This window comes from Raphanus sativus, chromosome 4 (genome assembly GCF_000801105.2).
Source record: "Raphanus sativus cultivar WK10039 chromosome 4, ASM80110v3, whole genome shotgun sequence".
Taxonomy (NCBI): domain Eukaryota; kingdom Viridiplantae; phylum Streptophyta; class Magnoliopsida; order Brassicales; family Brassicaceae; genus Raphanus; species Raphanus sativus.
In genome coordinates, this window is record NC_079514.1 from 34,225,359 (window position 1) to 34,249,295 (window position 23,937).

Genomic DNA, 23,937 nt, shown 5'->3' on the forward strand with positions numbered 1-23,937 from the left:
CAATTTGAGAGAATTGCCCATTTTATTACGTCCACTTCAATTTTTTCAATGCTAAAATAGAACAAAAATATTAAGAACGAAAAGAAAATAAGAAATTTCGATTGTGATGAATTGTTATTTAATTATAGTTCAAATGTTTTACAAATTAGGGTTTCTTTATTAAGTAATATTTATTAACAAAAAAAAAAATTATATAACAAATAGATTTCATGTTTCGTTATAAAATATATATATATTTAGAAATTTCTATTTTTGATCGGTTTTGTTTGGATAAACCAAACCATATCCAAATCCTATGATTTTTATAAAATTATATCAATTCGGTTTATATGGTATATACTAAAACCAAACCATATGATTATTTCGGTTCGGTTCGGCTGAGTTCGATTTTACTATATTGAAGAGCCCTAGCATAAGGTAATATTTAAAAATTAAAATGATCAATCACATCATATAATTGTATAATTGGGCCTTTTTCTGTAAACGATCCTAGTAAAGGCCATAACAGTAATCGTTTGGGTATCGAACACTAAACGACGTAGTTCAAACAATCTTCATTTCTCTGGATAAGAGCTTCTCTCAGATTCGAAGCTCTCTAGTAAAAAAAAAAAAAGCGCCATGGCTGGGATAACCAGCACAGTAGGATTCAACGCCGTTTTCGCCGGAATCACCAAAACGTTACCATTCTCCGTCGCATCTATCGATTCCAGACTCCACGGTCTCCGTCTCTCCACCACCGCCGCCGAGCTGCCATTTACCAATTCTCCTCGCCGTGGGAACGCCGTCACTTGCCGTTACGGTGGTGGAGGCGGAGGAGGAGGAGGATATCGTTTCTCGGGAGACTCTAGGAGAGGTAGGCCGAAAGAAGCAGAAGTAGATGAAGCGCTCGATATAGCCTCGATTAGGTCAGCCACTGTGAGGCTAATCGATGGGCAACAGAACATGGTAAAGCTATTAATTACAGATTTGATTCAGACAAAACAGAGCAATGAAAGTTGCAGTTTTTGTGTTTGTTTAGCTTGGGTTAGTGTCTAAAGACGAAGCTGTTCGAAGGGCTGAAGATGCTGAGCTTGATTTGGTAATGTGTAACTAACAAATCAATGTGATGCTTTAGCTATGCAATGCAATGCAATATATGTGATTGTTGTTCATTTTCAGGTGATACTGTCGCCTGATGCTGATCCTCCGGTTGTTAAAATGATGGATTACAGGTGAGTGCATTTCTTAAGTATGTATTGAAATGGCTCCCCTTACATATACAGAACATTGCATAATGTTAACTTGATCGTGCTTCTTTTTGGTTATCAGTAAATATAGGTACGAGCAGCAAAAGAAGAAGAAGGATCAACAAAAGAAAAGTATTTTGAATGATTTTCCTCTTCTCTTCTTTGTTTTAGATGCTTCATAATAAATAGCTCATTTGTTTTATATCTTTGTGTTGATTTGTATTATTAGCTACTCGCATGGACTTAAAGGAGCTTAAAATGGGGTAAAACTATTATTGTTTATGCTTTTTCTGTTTTGTTGTTTGTGATGATGTTGCAATGATTTCTTTCAAGGTTGTCTTCTTTTTCTTTCTCTGGACAGTTATAACATTGATCACCATGACTATTCTGTACGTATGAAAGCTGCCCAAAAGTTCTTGCAAGATGGTGACAAGGTTGTTTGTTCCCCCATTTTCTTCATAAGCTTCGAGATAGTTCTGTCCCATTCGATTATGTATTTGTTTATGCACTCAGGTTAAGGTGATTGTGAGCATGAAAGGACGAGAAAACGAGTTCAGAAATATTGCTATTGAACTCCTCAGACGTTTTCAAACCGAAGTAGGGGAGGTAACAACATTTTCCTTTCTTCTCTCTTTACCCATAGAACTGTGTGAGTCACTGAAACTTGCTCCTGGATCTGTAGCTTGCGACTGAAGAGAGCAAGAACTTTAGGGACAGAAACTTGTTCATCATTTTGGTACCAAACAAAGAAATGATCCGGAAACCACAAGAACCATCCTCCAGAAAGAAGAAGAAAATAGCTGCGGAAACCGAAGTTTCGACTGCGGAAAACGGAATTTCGACTGCGGAAAATGAAGTTTCAGCTGCAGAAACAACGACGGGTCCATAAAATGTCTATCTGCAAATCTAGTATGGGAGTTTACATCGTGAGGTTAAGGATTTGAGAGTTAAAAGTTATGTATATTTATTTTTCTAGCAGAGCTGTAACAAATAGAACTAGTCCTACTTGAATGATGTTCTTCGTTTATTGATCTTTCATTTTTGGGTATCAGCTTTGTCGATACACATTTCTTTCTTTTCATTTTACACAAGGCGAAGGAATGTATATTCGTGGATAAATAATTTCTGATGGTATAGCTTCTAGTTTACTGGTTCTTCTTCATAATGTAATTTTTACAAACATCTTATTAGCATTTAGAAACATGCCCCATATTTTCTGAATAGCCCTATATCTTCTACTTCTTAGTTCTTAAAATGCACTCTTCTTCATTGATTTTCTTTAAACCATCTTTTTCACATTTTTTTCTACAGGTAAAAGACAATGGAAAAAGGATGATAGCAGAAGAAAATGCAAGCCAAAAAAACGAGCAATTTACAAGTCGTTTTAAGAGTTAGCCGTGGAAACTTCAAGAGTGTTGTTATGTCCATAGGCACTTGCTTAATGAGCCTAATGGCAGCAATGGAGACTCTGCACCACCTCTTACTTCTTCTTCTTGCTTCTTTTGCATCAAATGAGTAATGAGGCTACTCTCTTCTATCTGGACCCCCGCAATGAGAAAAAAAAACTCTGTCAACGTGTTAAAAATTAGCTTCTTCCATTTTTTTGTTTGATTCATTACTTACCTCCATCACTGCAGTTGATGCCAATAGATTTTCACATTTGCCAAGCATAAATTTTTCTTTTGTAGCTACAACAGCGAGATCTGAAACAAGCTTATTCATCTCTTCCATCTGTGAGTGTAAAGAGTAGATCGATGATCCCATAGTCTGCATTACATCAAGTGCTGAGGACATAGCTAACTTCAGAGATCTAAGGTCCACCTTTGATCACACAAGAGATTTACCAAATCATCATTCAATTCTCTGTTTCAAACTTGTTTTCTATCACTCTATGAAAAGGTACCTTTGTTCCTCCGGTTAGTGGAAGGCGGAGAGTGTTTGCTTCCAAGTCTGCTATGGCACCAGCTACAGAACTAATGTGTTCTCTCTCAAGTATGTCCCAATCTTCAAGACTAACCATCTGTTGAAATTACTTATTTAGGTCACATATGCTGTTTGATGAGAGAGACAAAGAGAGAAGACTTACCTGCTTACTTAAGATATCTTCAAGCTTGATTTCTAGCTTCAACTGCTGGAGGCAGATTCTTTGTGTTGTCACAACATCTCTCAGTTCTGATGTTGCATGCCAGACATTGTATAGAGTTTCCTGTAAACCTCAAGATTGTTAAAACAGAAGAAGACACACTTCACACTATGTCACAGTAACAATACTTTTTTCTAAGTAATTTACCTCTGCGATTAACCTTTGAATGTATCCTACTCCCTCAGCTCGAGCATTTGCAAACCGCCATTGTGAATATCTGTTATATAGTAAGCGCAGCTGATGAACACCTTCTATGTAACTTGCCTTTTTTCCTTTCTTTACATCAGCCATGAAACTTAGAACTGAGGTTGGGCTGCTTGTAGACGTGTTGGTTTGTCTTAACCGGGAAGGACTTACACCTCTTGGTGGCGGTGTAGACGATCTAAAACAAGAGCCTCTTGAAGGACTCATGCCGCGAGAATGAGAGGACGATGATGATGATGATGATGAGGATGAAAATGAGGATCTGCTTGGAGAAGCAGCGCGTGATCCAGGAGCAGACAATGGGTGGTGCACTCTAGCTGAACTTGCCCTGTCTAATGAACTATTACCATCTTCTGAACTTTCACAACAGGACAACAACCTCGCTGTGTCGCTAGAAGATTTTTGCAAAGGTTTAGTAGAGATTTTGTTGGACAAAGACAGAGACATTGTCCTAACCGCTTTGTCACCAAGATCCAAGCTTCTGTTCATAGACATTCTAGTACTAGGCCATCGATGCTGTTCTATTAACCTACTGTGAGGACCACCATCTACAGGTTTCGTGTTCTCTGATTGACTTGCAGACACATTCTTACCTTTTAATGGACTTCTTTTCCTCTCGGGCGTATGTTTCCTTGAGACAGAGGTTGTTGTTGTTGTCTCACTCTGCTGCTTATGTCCTCTATTAGAAGACGGTCTCAATGTCCGGTCAGTAGAAGAAGTAACAAACGGTTTCTCCTTCTTAACAACGGGAACTGAGGCTGAATCAGACTGAAATGAAACGCTGAGGCTCCTCATAGTAGAAGGCCACAAGCCTTCAGGTGCACGAACGGTAGTAGATAGTCTCTTAGAAGAAACAGGTAAACCTACAGATACATCACTAACCGGTGTGGACGGGTTTGTTGGAGTAGTTGGCGTTGAAGAGCGTTTCCTTTCTGCTGAAACAGCTCTTTTCGATAATGGCTGAGAGGTTGATGACACGGTCCTAGTGACATTAGGTGAAGGGCATCTTCGTGTTTTAGTGGGAGTTGATGATCTGTATCTTGAAATGACCTCCGTTGTTCTAGACCGGCGAGTGGCAGAGACTGTATTGTTCTTCTCCGCTGGAACAAGAGGCGGTCTTGTAGTGTCGGTGACAGATTGCTGTAGCTGCTTGGCCATTATTGATGCTTTTTTAGAACCATATAAAACTTCCATTCAAAATGTTAACAAATACAAGCTTGCATTGATTTTGATTCAGCAGCTAATGCCTTCACCTTTTATTCTGCAATAAGACAGGAGAAAAGTGAGATACCTCACAGATGGGCAATATGGAGAAAAGCAGAGAGAATAATTAGACAACCAAGATGATAAAGAAAGGAAAAGAAAAGATTACATAATTACAACAGCGACTCAAGATCAAGAATCTCTTAAAAGCAATACAACTCAAAAAAAAAATAACAGAATAAAAAAATGAAAGATCTTTAGGTGTTATTAAGATGTTTTTCTTACATCAAGATCAAGCCAAAGAAGAAGGTGAATCCAAAGAGATCAAGACATGGAGATTGAAAAAGACAAACCCTTGGTCCGTGCGACAAGCTGACTTATTTCAAATCACCATAAAGTGAGGTTCTATAGTAGGATAGGGGTCCGCTAAGAGAAAAGTAAAAGGGACAACAAGAAGAGCTTGAGAGCTAGGAGTGAAGAAAAAATAAGAAAAGCTGTGCCTAGGACTATAAAACCAAACTGTCAAACAAGAAAGCACAGAGTGAGAGGGAGAGGGAAAGGCAAGCTCTAGCTAGTACTACTAGTAGTAGTTTAATAGCACTTTCACATAAACAGAGGTATTCTTGATTTAGATCAGAGACGTTTACTTTAAAACTTGTGAGCAAATAAGGTCTATAAATCAGTGTCATTGTCACGGGTGTGCCATGGTCTGATCAGAGATGGGCTGGAGAGAAATTAATGGAGATTTCTGTTTTAGTCACAGACCCACCTTTCTTCTTGTTCCTCTTTGCATGAAAATTAAAAAAAAAACCCTCTCAAAGTTCACAAAAAGAAGTTTCCTTGTACTAAGATTTAAAAAAAAATATTTTTAATAATTAAAAAAATATATATTTTTAATATAAATGGTCTGATTGTAATAATAATTAGATACTATGCAGATTCAAATGTGTGTTTTGCTTAGGGGAAGAGACAAAGAGGACCACGTGATTAGAAGAAGAATCAGTGTCCACTCTTAAGTTAAAAGGTGAAACTCTGTAGTAATAGTGACAACAATGCAGATGATTTTAAGCAAAAACGCACTTTGATTCTTGGTAATTAAAATATAAGTTAATGTGTTTGACCATGTGAAATTCTCCCCTTTTTAATATTTCGAGCCATCAACCTTGATTTTCCCGAGTAAATTTGAAGTTTTCTTCTTATTTTTTTTTCTTGGTTTATAGTGAAACGAGAAGAATCCAAAAACAACTGTATCCTTTTTTTTTTTAATTAGCATGGCTTGTGTTGTGTCTCTCATGAAGCAGACAAGTTTTATCGATCCAAACTATTTAGAATTTCATTATTTAATTTACCAAAAACTTTCTTTGCAAAATCTTAAAGTTGTTCTTCGTTCATTTCAATCTCTCTCTCTCTCTTAACGCCAGAAAAGGAAACTATAATCGACCGTTTCTAATTTTGAAATCAAATAGGATCAAACTAGGGTTTCTAATTCTGAAGCAAAATCAGAAATTAACATATACTACTTTGAAAGATTCAAAGTGGGAAACTCGGGAGAGAATTTATAACCTGGAAACGGAGAGAATGATGACGAACAAATTGATCAAAAAGCAACGATCCGCCACCTAGTTTGGCGTAAAACAAGGCTGGAAAGTGTAAAACTCCTCGCCAGGAAATGGAGAAATCGCGTCGGAGTAGAGAAACGAACGATTTGGTGGAGTTTTCTTTCTCTAAGAAAACGTTTTGACGAGTTTTGAATTTCAAACTCTGACAAAGAGAACAGAGGAGGATAAACGAATTTGAATTTTCCTCTTTTCAAATTTCAACTTACGTAACCCAAAGAGAAAAATGTCGTGTATATATATCAATTATTTTATTTAAATCATTGTCCCCACAAAACATCCTATGATGATAGTGATTCTTGTTACTTTTGCAATAACTTCGCTCTTTTACGGTAACGTTTGGTGTGTCGTATGGAGGGAAAATGACAATCAATAGTTTTCCTCTAGTTTTTTTTTTTTTTTTTTAAGTTTTCCTCTAGTTAATCTGATCACATCGTATCGTATGTGCTGGCAAAAAAACCATATAATATGTGTTGCCTCTTGTTTCCATTGCACATACTATTTACATTTTTAACTATTTAAGATTTAACAAAAATGTAAGATTCAGCTGAGTATTCTAAACTATGCGGAATCTTATATATTTGCAAACGTCAAATATAGCATATATAATACATTCATAATATAATCACTTATCAAAGGAATTCAACATATATATATATATATATATATCACAAGTTAATTATATTATACTTAATAGCCTGAAAAGTGTTTATAGGAATTAGTACTATTTGCACACAAAAAAAGGAATTAGTACTAATATTTTATAAGACATTAGTTGCGGTTAGAATTAAGTTTTCATAATCGTTCAAGAAATATAATCGTTCAAGAAATAAAACTAAAAAAATGTTCATATCTACATCTTTAAAATTTTAATATAATTTTCAGACTGATTAGACTGGTTTTTACTTGAACAGCATATATATATGGTTCAACCATTATTTGTTTGCAAACTGTTTTCTTTCCTTTCTTTTTTGGACAACAAACTACTCCATTAGAAATTAAAAGATGGGTTCTTAGCCCAAAGGTTTTCTTTCCTTTCTTGTTACTTATCTTAGGTGGAAAGGAATGAATTCCTCTTGTTTAAGGTTTTACCTAATTCATTTTCTCTTCTTTATTTTCGTTTTCATTTCTCATTTCACTATGGACACAAAGTCACAGTTCACTTCACTAGTTTCTTGGTTACTCTATCACTTATACTAGTACTTAAAATTAAATAAAAAAGTATAATATGTAGAATATATGAGTATTATTGTCACTAATATATGAGTATTCTAAGCATAGGTAAATAGTGAGAAAAAATAAATGAATGTATACAACTGTAAAAATGGAAGTTTGAGTAAAAAACAAAACAAAAACATGTAACACAAAGTAGTGTATAACTAAACTACAAGCTTACCTAACCACATTCATGGATTTTGGATTAGAGTAATAATGAAGCTATATACTAACAAATTAATGTATTTAGCCCATAAAATAAGGTAATGTGAAATAATGATTGTTGTGAAAAAAATATATAAGATAATAATAACTACCACTGTAACCAATTCAATATTAAAATGACGAAAGTGAAAGCTAAGTTAGATTACTCTTCATTCTTTTGGCGTTTGGTGGTGTTAAGTATATAAGCAAAGACCAAATGATGAGCATTCATGTGCTTAGTATGATTATATTGTGACCACCATTTAGTTGTTGCATATGCAATGCTTGTCCCACGTTTCCACTCCTTTTTTATTAAGTCGATGGATCTAATTTTGTTCCATTCATAATATAATCCAAAATTAGTTCATACAATAACAGCCTTTTACATATATACTACTTAGCTCAAATTTGTTTCCATAAAAACGTTATTAGTTCAACTAAAAAAGTACCGGAAATAAAGTTTTGCAATGACATGATCAAATGATGATTATGACGAAACTAATATCATGATTTTAGACCTAGATGGATCATAGTGTATAAACCTAGAAGCTCCTGGGAACTTTAAAAATGTCGTTCACTTTCTTCCTAAGCAAAAGCAAAATATATATGACTTCAAGTTTGTAAGACAGTATATCTTCTACGAAGAGGTTATAGTAGATGATGAAATGAATCCAATGGGATTCCTATAAAGTGGCGAAAGTGAGTTTCCCCTTTGCTCTTGATTTTAATAAATCAAGACCAGAATACGCAAAAACTTGTCCAAGAGAACAATGGAATTTAAGATCCAGAATCCAACTTGTCAAATTCTTTTGTATTCTTAAAAAATCCTTAAACATTGTTTAGGATATAGTTCTAATTAGAATATTTGTATAACTATATGTTTATTAATTCAAGTAGGCAAAACTAGAACAAGAGATCCATGTTTCAGTATTAATTTAAAAAGAGAATAATGAAGTTGACATTGGGTGTCATCATCCTAAATCACAAGGAAACAGTAGGAACTGGAGATCATGAAGGAGATGTAACAGAAGATCTTATGTGATGTCTGGAAGATCTTGTCTCTACAAGAGAGTTACTTAAATAAAAACTGAATAACAAGACTAAATCCCAAAACCATTCACATAGTTTCAAATAAGCATTCACGAAAATATCAAAAATACCAATAAAAAAACGTTTTGATATTTTTTTTTGTGCGTGTGTCCAGGGTGCTAGACTACTGTTTATATAAGCCAAGATACAGTTCCTTGTGGCAGATATATCAGCAAGAAGAGGCAGTCCCGAAGGCTCTCAAAAAGGTGTGTCAATGGAAGCCTTACTGGACCGTGTCATGAATGACACCATCACCTCTCTCACGGTCTCATCATCACCTCTCTCACGGTCTCAGCTCGATAACCCGGACCTAAAGCGCAACAACCTGGTGGACGGACCATAGTCAGATATATCTTTGGAAACCCCTTCATCACACATATTGAAGGGATCCAAAAAGAAGTGAGATGTATATATATGTCCACAAAAAGGGATAAAGAAAAAAAGGTTTATGACTTGGGAGACTGAATAAGAGATTTGACTTCGACCAGAAACATTAATCAAACCAATAAAAAATTGTGCGAGACCTTGAAGATTAAAAGTTAGGCATTTTTGGTTTACTAGCATAAAATCTGATGGACCCGGTTTACCCATCAATTGCACCCTGTGAACCGTATAAACCGGAACAAACCGTAACTCCTATCCTTTCGCTTCGCTTTCTTCTCTGGGCGAAGGCTTTTGATAAAAAAAAAAAAAAGAGCTTATCTTCTTCTTCCTCACAATCAATCAGATTCAGAGTGAGTGCAGAAACAAAAAAGAAAGATTGTTCGAGAGGACAAACCCTAAATGGCATCTCTCTCCATGGCCTCCGTGATCCTTAGGTTCTCTCCTTTACGCTCTTCTCCAAAGGTTTCATCCACTCACGGGTCCGTTCAATTCCCTCGATTCAGCTCGTCGAGTCTTTCCTCAGCTCACTGCATATCTGGGCTTCGTGCGGTTATTCCTCAGAAGATAACCACAGTCGTTTCTCAGAATCCTCAGAGGCTTCAGTCTCTTACTGTTTTCGCTCATAAGGGATACAAGATGAAGACCCACAAGGTCTCTTCTTTTTTTCTGATCATTGAGTTTCGAAAGTTTGGATTTTGATTGCACGTGTTTAATTGTTGTAGCAAAACCACTTATCTCTTTTTGTTTGCTTTGCTTAGTCTTTTGTTGGATTGAAAATGCATAATGTGTTTGACAGGCGTCAGTGAAACGATTTAGAGTAACGGGAAGGGGGAAGATAGTGAGGAGGAGATCCGGGAAGCAGCATTTGTTAGCTAAGAAGAACAACAAGAGGAAGCTCCGTCTTTCCAAAATGGTTTCTCTTACTCTCTCATCCCTTCTATTTTCGTGATCCGAGTCTTCTTGCTAATGTATTTATGTTAACAACTTCAAGTTTACTTTTGTTTTGATTATGTTCAATTATAGCAACTTAGATGTTCTCTTCTTGTTCCTTTTTGTCTCTCTTAAATTGTTTGAATTTATGTTTTATTTATTGTCTTCTGTGTAATGCAGCACCAAGTTAGCAGGAGCGACTATGACAATGTGATCGGAGCTCTTCCATACCTGAAAGTCAATCGAAAGGCGGCTTAAAAACAAGGCCTAGGGCGTGAATGATCCTTTCCGTCCCTTTATTTTTTTTTCAATTTTGTACTCTTAAGTTGTGATTAAAAAAATTACTTTTGTTTTGTGATTATTTTGTTCAATGAGTTTCGCATTTGTCTCTTCTTATTCTTCGTTTTCTTGTCTGGCATGACAAAAACATTTTGTGAATACGACGCAAGTTGTTCGTGTATCCTAGAGTGTACATGTCCGATCTGAGGTAAGAATGGCTGGATCCACCTTGTTCGCCCACAATATAAAGGGTTCTATGCCACAAGCCTATGGTTGTTGTTCACTCGCTGGTTATAGACCGCCGCAGATGATTAGGATTAAAGATTTTAATTTGAGTAAACAGCCAAAAAACTATGAACTTATAATAAATAAATAAAACAAAATAACCTTATTTATTTTAAACTTTGATTTTTGTTAACCAAACTATTTTAAATATTTCAGATATATGCAAGTCAACCGTCGATTTAAGGGGTGGCTTTTTATGTACAAAAAATCTTTCTTAATCTATTATAAAACGAAGTAAAAAACATGAATTGCGTGAAAAATTAATTAACTTAATTTAGTGGTTTATTTGAAGAAGTAACTAAATAAAAACAGATTTTTGAGGTCTATAGAGACATTCTGATTACCATTAATACTGAACACTAAATAATAATTATTAAACCTAACTTTAAATATTAAAGTATTTTTAATTTAAAATACTTTTGAAAAAGATACCTAATTTATGGTATTTCAAACTATTTTTCATAGTGTTATATGTTTTTATCTCGAGTGGATATAATGTACAGATTCTTTATATACGATAATTAAGAATTCAATCAATTATATTTCAAAGAAATAAATCATTTTATACTGATAAAATATTATAAATTAATAACCCAAAAAATTAGTACCAAGATTTTTTTTAAAGGAGTTCCAATATTATCCCCAAAAGAGGAGAAATGAGACAATGGCAAACTGGTATCAGTAATTTAGTTTATATATGTAGAACTTTTGCATAAACTCATATTGGAAACACTGACGGGTAAATAAAAACAATATCAAGAATTGAATAGAAGAAAAAACACGGTTTATGATTTGTGGATCTTTTACAATTACATTTACAGTAGTAGCTACTGAGAGTACTCATGACTACACTAACGTAAAAGAAAGATTTTCCACTGAGATAACCAAAAATAAACAGCTTGAACTCCTTTAATTAATCTTCTCTCTAAGACAGAACATTGGAACCGGCACGTGTCTAGGCGATGGAGCAGCACACATTGTGACCGAACTAGCAAACCGTTCTTTCTCTGGTTTCTGCGACCGCACATTCTTGATCGTGTTCTGAGCTTGTAACGGCTTGTCATGAACTAGATCATCAGGTTTAGATTGGGATGGAGCTGCAGCACCCACTGTGATCGAACCATCAAGCAGTTCTTGTTCTTGATTCAGTGGCACCACATTGTTAATGATCGTGCTCAGAGCTTGAACCGGGTCCGGTTTACTTTGCAAGGGTTTTGAAGGTTCAAAAGGAGCTTTTCGTGAGCGTTTCAACCCGGGGATTGGAACCTTTTGATGAACATGTAACACGGAGTTACGAGCGATGTAGTGAAAAGCGATTCCATGTCTTGTGTGAAACGGAACGGCAAAAAGGTCTACGACAAGGAAACGGTGTCTTAACACAATCGACATATCTTGATTGAGAGATGTGATGATTCAATCAAATGAACTCTTCGACGATATGTTGTTGTTTTCTCGAGTGATTTATTGTGAGAAACAATGAGAGGGTTAAAGGTTTATTTATAAGGTCATCGTCGGGTCTAATTATGGAAAGTAATAAAAAAATTATGGAAAGTGAAAAAACAAATTATGGAAAGTAAAAAAAAACATTATGGAAAGTAAAGAGTTAATACAGAAAAGGAAATATCTGTAACGACAAATTGAAAAGGAAATCTATGTTCGGGTCATATTTTCCTTTTTTCATATCATCATGATAGTATATTTATAAAAAAGGAAATATATATATTGACCGTTGCTTCTTATATTTTCCTTTTTTCATATCATCATGATAGTATATTTCTAAAAAAGGAAATATATATATTGACCGTTGCTTCTTATACCCATATTTCTTGTGAAACAAGTATGTTAGTAAGTTGCATTGGACTAGAGTAACCATCATTGAAACTCTTCAAACTTCCCTCAACGACTTCTCATCAAGCATCAAACCTAGTAACTTTTATCTTCTCTCAGTGATCAAAAGATTCAACAGAAATAAGGAAACTTAAAATATGTCTGATCAATTTTTAATTTTCAGCATCGTGTTGTCAAATTGCCACTAGAGTTTTGTATACTCGGTTCTACACCGGATATTATTAACCAGTTAGACGATTTCCAGTGCAGATGTAATCTCAACAACATAACTGATTAATTAGCTTTTGAGTCCCAAAGATGTCTCAATCTTTTGACAAAAAAAGAGTAGGCTACAAAATCACAGAGAGGTTCCTACAACACTAGTCCCCTTCTGATGTTTGAGTTCTTGTTTCTATATGAAGTCTCTCTCCTGTACAACGGTACAACATAACTAAACCTACTCTCATTCCAAAAAAGAAAAACTTGAAGCAATAACTTTGCATTGATTATTTAACACTGCCTAGGACCTACCTGTTGAGCTAGAAACTTCTTCAAGAAGTTGTGTTAGAATCTTAAATGTGCTTGCGGTAGCAGTCTTTCGTGCAGATTCTGGTTTCATTCCCATGTCCTCTGAGGTGGTGGATGTTTATTTACAGGCCACCAAAAGCCAAAACTTGCTCCTTTCTTCCCCAGTGGTGCGACGTGCAGGACTCAGTTGAAAAAGTAGTGTGATTTGAGCACTTCCTTTAAATCAAAGTCACCTCTCTGTGGCACTGGAGGAAACACGAGATTCGGGTATGACTCTTGGAAACTTTGGAGTAACTGTATCATCAAGAATACAAACAATGTCAAAAGAAAAAAAACAAATGCAGCTGTAATTAACTCGGTCCTAAAGCTTTTATCTAACCAGAGAGTTATCGAAAAACTTACGTCTTCAAGGATCGGTGTGCTGTAAAGCTCAACGAATTTTTCTCTAAGTATTCTGTTCATTGTGTCAACGTCACATGCATGCGTCCAGTAGGAGTCATGCACACCTGATAAACCAAACACTGGATATTAAGAAGAGATTCTAGTTCTGTCCAAGCCATTAGTTGAATTAATAACAGGACTAACCTGCGAAGTTTAGGCCAGCCTCTCGACATGCAACAGCAGTCATCATCATGTGAGTGCCGTCCAGCGAGTGCACAAAGTTTGGAGGAAACGCAGTTCTTTGTTTCCTAACATCCACCTGACAATTGAAAAAAAACAATCTTTTAAGCCTCCAAAGATAATCATACAAGAAGAAATCTTGCTCAGTGCTCACAGAAAACGAAGAAGGCTTTACCGTGTTACCCTCTCGCTGCAGAGCTAAAACTTGAAGAGATGTTCTTATCTGCAAAACCCATAATCAAAATCATTGGCTCTTCAAAATGGGATGATGCCGCAGCTTACTTGAAGGATTCATAATGGATAACGCTTACCAGATGTCTTTCACTTCTGCAATAGGGTTGCACAACAGGAAGTCCAAGAGGCGTGGTCCATCGCACTGGATGATTATCAGAAGCTATTATCTGTAACATTGACAAGATTTAAAAAAAAAACAAAACAAAACACAGCGCAATTAGGTTTCTCATCTACCAATGTAGAGCATCAGAGTTGACCGTACCTTAGCACAATCACCAAGCCAACTCATAATGGCACGTGCCGCTTCAAATATCTCTCCAAGGGCTGCTAGTGTCACCTGAAGATAAATGTTTATAGTATGAAATCAACATACAACTAGAAAGAAAAAAAAACATTATACGAGTGAAGAGGTGTTCCTCTTCTTACTTTAGCAGAATAGCAAGCAGCAGCAAATAGCATTCTCTCGTCAGTGATAACACCTTTCTCTTCTAATCTTTTTTTTATCTGTTCACGTGCTCCAACGTAGGTAACACCATATACTGACGTCATTACCGTCTGCTTTACCAGCTTCCTGTCCACCTGAAATCAAAAGAATACTTAGTATTATCCTGAAAGAAACTTTCTCTGTGGCAGTCTATTTAATTAAAAGACAATGAGAGACCCACTTGATTGATAAGGATCTTTGCTAATGCTGCGGTTGGGTTTGACTCAGGATCCTTACTGCTGTCTTTCTTCATTATTTCATGGACCCTATCTCACCACAAGCGAAGAAGAAAACCATTAGAAGCAACACATGGCATGATTCTAACTCGAGTAAACAAAATCGACAGCAACACTGATAAGATTACCTCAATGAAATTTCAGAATAGACATCAGCTGGTTTTTCACCAGCAACTAGATTAACAGCTGCTGCTTCAAACTGAGAGAAGATACCAGTTTACAAGAAGAGGAACTATATGAGATTGAATATACACTCCAAACATGACAAAAAAGCAGATCATATATGTTCACAAGAGAACCTACACTATCTCTTCCCAAAGCTGCATAATGCTGTAGACCATTGCAAGACCCATCCTGCATACAAAATGTCACTAGAGTTGTTTCACAGTTCAATGAATAGAGTGAAAACTTATACAACAGGATACAGAAACCAAAGAAAGACTGGAGCTAAGTTATATTTATGGTGCTTACCTGATGAATAGGCAAGTTGGAGATTACAGAATAAGGTGAAGGGCTTTTCAAGGCTTGTGCCAGAATGACAGAAGCAGCCAAACACTGAAAAGGATCCTCAGCCTTCAACCACCATCTTTTCCCATGAATAGCATTTTCAGCTGAATCTATTATATCATCCAAATGGTTTTCCACAAAAGCAAGACGCCCATCGTGTGAAAGCTTTTCAACACCACCTGCGTAGAGGTTCGCTAAATGTATTTTGAGCCAATACAAGCCTGACTTTCCAAGTGGACGTCCTTCAGCAAACTCCAGGGTTCCACGGCAAAGATCAGAACTCAGATGATTCAGATGAGGGTGCATTGGGTATGCACGGCCCCTGAAGTCGAGATTGTGAGGGTAGTAGAATCCTTCCTCGTCTTTCATTTTTCTAGCCACCTGAAACTTATTATCTTCAGTCCATATGGCTAGTAAGTGAAGACGGAACAAAATGTTGATAGGTAGCAATAGGGATTATCTTACAGAAAGCTTGAGCTCAACATCACATCTTAGAGAATGCCTCTCTCTGTTAATCTTCTTGGCCTTTCTAACACTCCATTTCCATGACTGGAGTTCTTCTGGATCCTCAGATAAAGGTTTATCTGGTATGGGAACCTAAGCAACAAACAAAAGGTTTCTCTGGTATCAGACACATACCATTAAAAGCTATATCTTGTAGATGATTTGATCCTATAAGATGTCTAGTTACTTACGTCTTCTCGATTAACTAAGCCTGCAATGTTGCCTCCATCAGCCCATAGCCTTTCCACCACAGCAAGTATTTTCCTATTGACCCTCCACTTGGTGTTCCCAAGTGTATCCAATGCCTGTTCCAAGTTACATTTCCGAACATTAATGTTAAACATTACCAGACAGAAAAAAATATATATATAAAGAGCAAAGAGCACCGATGTACCTCAAAAACTCTATGAGCAGTCTTGGAACTAATATCTTTAAGTGCATCTTGCTGTTTCTTGGATCCGTGAGTACGCATGAGATACGAAGGCAAAAACAAGTAACCACCCTTATCATATCTGAAGAAAATTGACGTTTGTAAGAACGAGAACACATGGCTATAAAAGACGTGGGCGTATGAGGTTCCAGTAACAGAAGTAAGGGTATAAATTTTAGAGCCAAAGAAGAAGGAACTGATCAAAGCATACCCTTTCCATCTCTTTGGTGGTACTAACATGGGAACATAGGGAATTAACATATGCTTAGCCTGCATGAGACAAGAACAATGAAAGATCATCTAATAGCTCAAGAATGACATAGCTTTAAATCAGAAAAGAGACATCTCAACTCACAGATTTATCCAGGCCAGCAAGCAGGAGTGAGTCACATTCAATAACTCCGTACCTCCTCACCAACTTAGACCTACAAAGTGCAAGTTTCCGGTGTTAAGTATACTTACCACCATAAGTACAAAACAATCAAGTAGAAAGAACAAACAAACGATGACAAATCTGCATTACCCTGGATATTTGGTCACAGTTTTAAACTTGTGTCTGAATGCAGGTCGAACCTCGGGTATAGAGTCCCCTGACTGGGTCAGAGGAGGTTGCACATAAGCTGTTTCGATTAATAGTTCTAGCAGACGGCTTCCAAGCTGAAAAATCAACATGAGTCTAACAATGAAGATGCCATTTTTCTCCAAATAAGAATGCAAATATTATCAACTCCACTTTAAAAAAAAGCCACAGACCTTAGCTTGTGTAGCTCGCCCCCAAGGTTTGATACCTTCACTTTTCACCACTTTTAATGCATCAATAATCCTCTTCCTACGAATCAAACTATTAACACGTTTCCTAAGCAATTGCTTATCCTTCACTTCCTCTTGTGAGTCCCCTGTGTCCCTCTTCCGAGTTCTCTTCAAGAAGTTATGAATCCTCACCTAAAAAAAATCAAACCAAAACTCTCATACATACACATACCTTACATCTTTCATTAAACTACTAAACTCATACCTCATGCTCTATAGCTATGCCGATACTAACAGCAGCTTGAACAACTTGGATACACCCATCCTCATGTCCCGACATAACCAAACCCATCATCTTATGCATCACAATAACCGCCATTTTATCAGCAGGCAAGAGCTCAATGTGGGGAGCATAAGCCGCTCTAACCTTCTTGCTCTTGTTCTTCTGCAGCCTCTGCTCCCTCTCAATCACGTCTTTCAGCGGCTGGAACCAACCCAAGAACATGTGTTTCACGTAAGGCAAGTTGGGGGCGAGACTCTTCTCGCACATCTCCTTCTCCAAGTCTCTGTACTCCTCAACCGTCTTCTCCCACGCCTCCGTCTCTTCCTTCACCTGCCGTCTCCTCAAAGCATCGAACTTTCTCTTCCCCATGTCTTGCCTCTCGAGTTTCAGAGTCTGGTCGAGGGTTCTGGTCAGACCCTTGAGGAAGAGGGCGGAGATCCATGGTGGGTCTTGCGTGAAGAGCCTCCTCCTTGCAGAAAGTTCGTTCCTTTCGATGGGATTCTCAATCAAGGTGGAGGCTTTGATGGTTGGGGAGTGATTCTCGAAGCTCTCGATGAGGTTGCCGTTGAAATGGAGGGAGGGTTTGTCGGTGATTGAGAGAGAGGTGGAAGAGGAGGAAGATGCTGAGATTGGGAGTAATAGGCGTTTTTGGCGGAAGAGGGAGGAAGGAGGAGGAGGAGGAGGTTTAAGGCAGGTGATTAGGGAAGTTCGGTGTTGGAAGTGAGAAGTTTGGTTTAAGGAGAGGGAAGGAGGAGAAGGCGCGGCAGGGGAAGCCATGGAAGGAAAGTGGAGGTAGGAGATAAGGTGTAGTGAACATTTGAAGAAAGGAGAGAACTTTTTGTGAGAAACAATCCAACAAACCTCTCTAAAACCTTCACTGTTTTGTTTTTGTTATTTTTTTTCTTTTTTCCAATAAATATTTCTTCCTAAAGATAATACAATTCATGAAAATAACAAGGCAATTTTTCCAAATAGCCCCTTTTCTAGTCTTTGTTACCAAAAATTCCCAAAAAGGAAAGTGACTATCAAAGAGGCAAAAAACCATTTTACCCATTTCTTTAAAGATATAAAAATATAAATAAATTAAGAAAAAAATAAATTTTCGGATTGTATATATGTATACTTTTTCCAATTTTTTAAGTCTTCATTGTAAAATATAAAAAACAATTTTAAACTATTTTAAAAAAATTATTTGGAAAATTTAATATTTATTTTAAAATTTTTAAAATTTATTTTTAAACAGTAATTTAAAACTCACATCCAAAATCACACCTTTTAACTCTAAAATCTAAGTTTTCAATGATGCTGAAACAATATGATGTTATAAATCTATTTAATAAAATGATTGGAAGTACAATCACGATTCATAATTTCATACATAAGACTACAGTATAACCTCATTAAATTAATAATATATAAATTAATATCTCTATAAATTAATATAATTTCATAGTTCCAAATTGAGTTTTTGATTCAAATAGTATCTCAATAAATTAATAATCTCTATAAATTAATAAAAATCATAGTTTTGATGTTGTCTCAACATTATTAATTTATAGAGGTTTCACTGTATTATGAAAAAAATTAGTATATGATATATTATTTCTTCATTTCTAAATAATATAGATATATTTATATTTATGATTTACATATTAATTTTAATAGTTTATTCACAATAATAAATCATATTTAATTATATATATCTAATTTATATGTTAAATATAAAATATCATCTATTTAAAATTAAAACTATATATTAATTTTTAATAAAAAATTGTTAATGGATACAAATATAACTTTTTGATATTATTAAATAAAATAAATTAATTATAGCTAAATTATTTTAAAATTTTATATATTTTAAATGCAAATGTGATACCAAAAACTTCATATGAAATCATTGAATAAAGAGTATTTAAAGAGCATTTGCATTCATTTGATGCTATTCTAAATGCTTTACTTGTAATTGTTGATTGAATAATAAAGAGCATAATATTCATGATAACGTTCTCCCCATCAAATCCGTCTGGATTATGTCCTTATGGATATAAATATATATTGACCATTCAGTAAAACTTTTTTGATTATTTTCTTTATTGGAGATTTTTCTAAAGAAAAGAAACAAAAATGAGATATCCTAAAAAATTTCTCAAATAACATGAACAAATTCATCAAATAACATGGGTTAAAGTGTTATTTCCTATCAAAACTATCAAATAGTAAAAAGTATTTATCTAACTATGAAATTTTGAAAATTTCTATGAAAATGAAAATTGTAAATTTATTTCTTCTCAAATTAGAATAACAACACATTGTGGGTACCATATGAATAAATGATGAAGATACCTTTTCAATAAGCTAAGAACTAAAGTTTTCAATTTTATTGTTTCTACTCCTTCTACCTAACCGGTTCTCTAAATCAAAGGTAAGGAGACTGTTCTAGAATGATTAACAAAATATCAATATTTTAGAAATGATATCCACAATAACAAAGAGTAGGAATGAACAGTATCCTAACAAATATTAACAAAATGTTAGTTTTTATTAATCAAATCTTCTAAGCAACATTTTAGAATATAATTCTATGAGCAAAAAAAAAGAAGCAAATCTTCTAAGCAACTATTAAATGCATTTACTTTGACTTACTTCATATCAGTTGTTTTAATATGATTATGGAAGATCTTTAGCTTTTCTTTCAATTCTTTGTAAGTCAATTATCTTAATTTTGTTAATTCTCGAACATACGTAAATGATTGAAATGACTGAACGTTTTTCAATATAATATATCATATACACAAAGAAAATTTCATGATTTAAAATTTTTGTGAGTCACATTCGTTGTCAATCGAACACGAATTAACATGTCTGGCAACTCTATTATTCACCTGTATCATAAGCTAGTACTCAGCAAGGGATTGGTCTGTTTTCATTACCTTTGTCAAAAACAAATTTAGCAAGCTTGGGAATAACTTAAGTACCTGACATAAACACAATAAGAATCATATTCATACCCAAATGAAGAATAAAAGAAGAGAAGATTATATATGAACAACGGAAAAATCATTTCCAAGATCGGAGGAGTGAGAATGACTGTCCTCTGAGTTGGCTCACCAGGAGTAGCCCAAGTTTGTTCATGTATGTAATTCCATCCTGAAAAATATAAAACATCGTCAAGTAGAGAAAAAAAAACATTGTCTAAGTTCAAATATATATATTCGTAATATCTGCAAACACAAAGCACACCACAAGGAAGAGAAAATATAAAATAATTTCAACGACTAATTATGGTTTGTTTCATTAGATTTGAGTATTGATTTTTATTAGATTTATTAAAAATAAAAATTATTGATACTATTTAAAATAATAGTAATTGTGAAAGAAAAAAATATAATTCTAGTTTTACAGAGTAATAGTATAAATATGTATTTCTAACAAATTATCTTAACTCATAAAGTTATAGAACTCTAAATAATAGCATAATGGCAGCGAAACCACTAATGCTACTAGGGATCAGAAAAGATACATTCTGGAAATGAAATTAGAGCTTGGGAAGATAATTGGATACCGTCTATTCCAGCTAGACGAGGTAGACCAATAGCGCCAGAAGTCCATCCAATGATGTCAGTTCATGAATTTATGAAAGGAGACCTAAAAACATGGGACTCAAAGACACTTGAGAATTATGTAAACCCAGAAGATATCTCTCTGATTCAATCATTGGCTATAAGCCAAGGATATCAGCGAGATAAATATTGCTGGAGCTTCACGAAAAGTGGATGTATATTGTTAAATCAGGATATTGGGTCGTCACAAGCATTCTCAACTGAGAAACGGTGGTCGCCCAGGGAGAACCGAGCATCACAAAATTCCAAGCTTTTGCGTGGAAGATAAAAACTTCACCAAAACTGAAACATTTTATCTCGCAAACAATCTCTGGACAACTAGCTGTGACGAGCAACCTGGCACATCGTCATATGTGATGCGATAACTATTGCCCTAGATGTGGAGCAGATAATGAAACCATAAACCATGCCATCTTTGAATACCCCCAGCATTACAGACATGGGCACATGCGGCTACTCCAACCCCACCAGCAACCTTCCCAAGTGCAAGCCACTACACGAACATCGATTATCTTTTTTGGAGGAAAAACAACATAGAAGACCATGAGCTAGATAGATGGCCATGTGGTACATTTGGAAGGCAAGGAATGATAAACTATTCAAAGGAATAGACATGGACCCTTTGGAAACTGTCCGAAGCAGAATGTCATGTTTGGTTCGAAGCAAACAAAAAAAAAGAAGAACAGACTGCCATAATCCCGGATCAGATTACGAATTCTGAGAGATGCTTGATATATTGGTTATGGACACATGATGCACCTTATAGTGGGTATGGAAGGACATGGAAACTTCAGGAGGAACAACTCAGCTATTGGGAGCAAGAGATCAGCGACGAAGAATTTCATCTCTGCACTAAGAGCTTGAGGCCCTTATATGGGCAATGGAATGCATGCTTCGAATATCATCGTGTCAGGCTTTTGGCACTAATTGTAGACCTAATATTAATGATTCAAGACCCAGGAGCATGGCCAAACTTCTCCACCGAATTAGAAGAAATGCAGAATATAAAGAGCAGATTTTCGGAGTTCTCGATTGTTTTTATTCCTTGATCTGAAAATGTATCGTCTGATCATTTAGCTAAGATAGCACGATCCTTCCATAGGACCTGTATTACATTGGTTGTTCTATTTCGGTATAATTTCCCAGACCACCTCAAGCTTGAGTAATAGATCAGCCGTTTGACGTAAAAAAAAAAACAACTTTCACATTTTTCCAAAATTAACATCTTCATACTGAAAATTTTGATTTAACAATAATTTTATTTCATAATGAAATTCAAGATAATGCCCACGGTAATTTTATATTATTTTTAATATAATTTTACATCATTTTATTTTTATGGAATATTTGCTATTATTTTTTATTATGTAAGATTATTTCATAGACCATTGGCGTAAAAAATTCTTTGAACTAGTCTTTTTTCTTCAATTGCCTTACTACTTGAAGTCATCACTGTGCCGTGGTGGATGTGGATGTCCAATGCCAGGATTGTCCCCTGGTTCTGTAAGGCGAAAAGCATCAATATCTTTCAATATTTTTGCTTGAACATATATCTTCCTTATGACAATCAACACTGTGTGCAACTGGTACCATAGACACAAAGTTATTCAAAGACGTGACTTTGAAATGATTTTGATTGTCTGTTGGTCTTGATTCAGTAGTGGATGGTACTTGGACAAGTACTATTGAGATGGCCATAATAGTCATCATGAGATAGTAAAGAAATTCATAGTCTTTCCACGCTGAATTAAATACAAGACTAAAGGTTTTGATATGAGCAGTTTTGGTGATATTTGGAGTTAAGTTGCCAAATGAGATTATATTTATACTGTCTAGAGACTAGCCACATTGATTGAGTTTGGATCTGCAATTATTTTTCTTTGGTCAAATACATTGATATTTGGTGGATCACATTGATAATTTCTTGTCAAAGATCAAGATGGTTTATTTTTTTCAACTACTCTTAAATTTCTTACTCTCTTTGGACATTATTCTTTAATTTGGGCATTGTTTCTAATTATGGTAGATAGATTTTGGACATTCTATCCATCAATCTAAGCACAATAATAAAAATAACAACACATTGTGATTACCGTATGAAATAAATGATGAAGATACTTTTTCAATAAGCTAAGAACTAAAGCTTTCAATTTCATTGTTTCAACTCCTTCTAGCTAACTGGTTCTCTAAATCAAAGGTAAGAAGACTGTTCTAGAATAATTAACAAAATTTCAATATTTTAGAAATGATATCCACAATAACAAAGAGTAGGAATGAACAGTATCCTAACAAAATTAACAAGATTTCATGTTAGTTTTTATTAATCAAATCTTTTAAGAATCAATTTAGAATATAATTCTAAGAGCACAAAAAAATAGAAGCAAATCTTCTAAGCAACTATCAAAGGTAAAGAGACTGTTCTAGAATGATTAACAAAATATCAATATTTTATAAATGATATCCACAATAACAAATAGTAGGAATGAACAATATCCAAACAAAGATTAACAAGATTTTATGTTAGTTTTTATTAATCAAATCTTCTAAGCAACATTTTAGAGTATAATTCTAAGAACAAAAAAGAGAAGCAAATCTTCTAAGCAACATTTTAGAATATAATTCTAAGAGAAAAAAAAAGAGAAGCAAATCTTCTAAGCAACTAACAAATGCATTTACTTTGACTTACTTTGTATCAGTTGATTTAATATGAATATGGAAGATCTTTAGCTTTTCTTTCAATTCTTTGTAAATCAATTATCTTAATTTTGGTAATTCTTGAACATATTTAAATGATTGAAATGAAAAGATTATTGTAATTCTCATTTTCTGTAACTTTTTATTGTTTTTTATTTGAAAATGAACGTTTTTCAGTATATTGAACACGAATTGACAAAGAAAATTTCATGATTAAAATTTTTATGAGTCACATTCGTTGTAAATTGAACACGAATTGACATGTCTCACAACTCTATTATTCACCTGTATCATAAACTAGTCAGCAAGGGATTGACCTATCTTCATTAGCTTTGTCAAAAAAAAAATTAGCAAGCTTGGGAATGACTTAAGTACCTGACATAAGAACAATAAGGTTCATACGCATACCCAAATTAAGAATAAAAGAAGAGAACTTTA

At 34.9% G+C, this 23,937-nt stretch overlaps 5 protein-coding genes across 8 annotated transcripts; 2 read left to right on the forward strand and 3 right to left on the reverse strand.

Moving 5' to 3' along the window:
- The first annotated feature begins 551 nt into the window (after positions 1 to 551).
- LOC108849013 (translation initiation factor IF3-2, chloroplastic) lies at positions 552 to 2,274 on the forward strand. Its single transcript, XM_018622503.2, has 8 exons — positions 552 to 945; positions 1,019 to 1,078; positions 1,159 to 1,211; positions 1,309 to 1,358; positions 1,456 to 1,489; positions 1,588 to 1,660; positions 1,740 to 1,832; positions 1,909 to 2,274. The coding sequence occupies exons 1-8, from the start codon at positions 619 to 621 to the stop codon at positions 2,113 to 2,115; spliced, it is 897 nt and encodes a 298-aa protein (XP_018478005.1). The 5' UTR covers positions 552 to 618; the 3' UTR covers positions 2,116 to 2,274.
- Positions 2,275 to 2,465: 191 nt separating this feature from the next.
- On the reverse strand, positions 2,466 to 6,558 carry LOC108832116 (QWRF motif-containing protein 4). Of its 4 annotated transcripts, XM_057009262.1 has the most exons (7): positions 5,062 to 5,551; positions 3,765 to 4,834; positions 3,517 to 3,728; positions 3,313 to 3,432; positions 3,130 to 3,246; positions 2,850 to 3,047; positions 2,466 to 2,764 (listed from the first exon to the last, which is right to left on the reverse strand). In XM_057009262.1, the coding sequence occupies exons 2-7, from the start codon at positions 4,765 to 4,767 to the stop codon at positions 2,645 to 2,647; spliced, it is 1,770 nt and encodes a 589-aa protein (XP_056865242.1). In that variant the 5' UTR covers positions 4,768 to 4,834; positions 5,062 to 5,551; the 3' UTR covers positions 2,466 to 2,644. The 4 variants fall into 4 exon arrangements, with proteins under 4 accessions (XP_056865242.1, XP_018461117.2, XP_018461116.2 ...); XM_018605615.2 differs by lacking the exon at positions 5,062 to 5,551 and adding an exon at positions 6,340 to 6,558 and having other exon boundaries at positions 3,517 to 4,834; XM_018605614.2 differs by having other exon boundaries at positions 3,517 to 4,834; positions 5,062 to 5,550.
- A 3,042-nt stretch (positions 6,559 to 9,600) lies between these two features.
- LOC108832119 (50S ribosomal protein L35, chloroplastic) lies at positions 9,601 to 10,604 on the forward strand. Its single transcript, XM_018605619.2, has 3 exons — positions 9,601 to 9,935; positions 10,081 to 10,197; positions 10,395 to 10,604. The coding sequence occupies exons 1-3, from the start codon at positions 9,684 to 9,686 to the stop codon at positions 10,470 to 10,472; spliced, it is 447 nt and encodes a 148-aa protein (XP_018461121.2). The 5' UTR covers positions 9,601 to 9,683; the 3' UTR covers positions 10,473 to 10,604.
- A 940-nt stretch (positions 10,605 to 11,544) lies between these two features.
- LOC108853483 (uncharacterized) lies at positions 11,545 to 12,329 on the reverse strand. Its single transcript, XM_018626894.2, has one exon. It carries the CDS (start codon positions 12,165 to 12,167, stop codon positions 11,688 to 11,690), a length of 480 nt encoding a protein of 159 aa, XP_018482396.2. The 5' UTR covers positions 12,168 to 12,329; the 3' UTR covers positions 11,545 to 11,687.
- A 549-nt stretch (positions 12,330 to 12,878) lies between these two features.
- On the reverse strand, positions 12,879 to 18,037 carry LOC108855817 (DNA-directed RNA polymerase 3, chloroplastic). The gene is made up of 19 exons (XM_057008948.1): positions 17,165 to 18,037; positions 16,903 to 17,091; positions 16,673 to 16,806; positions 16,505 to 16,574; positions 16,361 to 16,419; positions 16,114 to 16,231; positions 15,911 to 16,024; positions 15,681 to 15,812; positions 15,180 to 15,596; positions 15,012 to 15,062; positions 14,837 to 14,907; positions 14,654 to 14,738; positions 14,415 to 14,567; positions 14,251 to 14,325; positions 14,066 to 14,155; positions 13,930 to 13,977; positions 13,719 to 13,833; positions 13,536 to 13,639; positions 12,879 to 13,427 (listed from the first exon to the last, which is right to left on the reverse strand). The coding sequence occupies exons 1-19, from the start codon at positions 17,957 to 17,959 to the stop codon at positions 13,317 to 13,319; spliced, it is 2,931 nt and encodes a 976-aa protein (XP_056864928.1). The 5' UTR covers positions 17,960 to 18,037; the 3' UTR covers positions 12,879 to 13,316.
- Between the last annotated feature and the right edge of the window lie 5,900 nt (positions 18,038 to 23,937).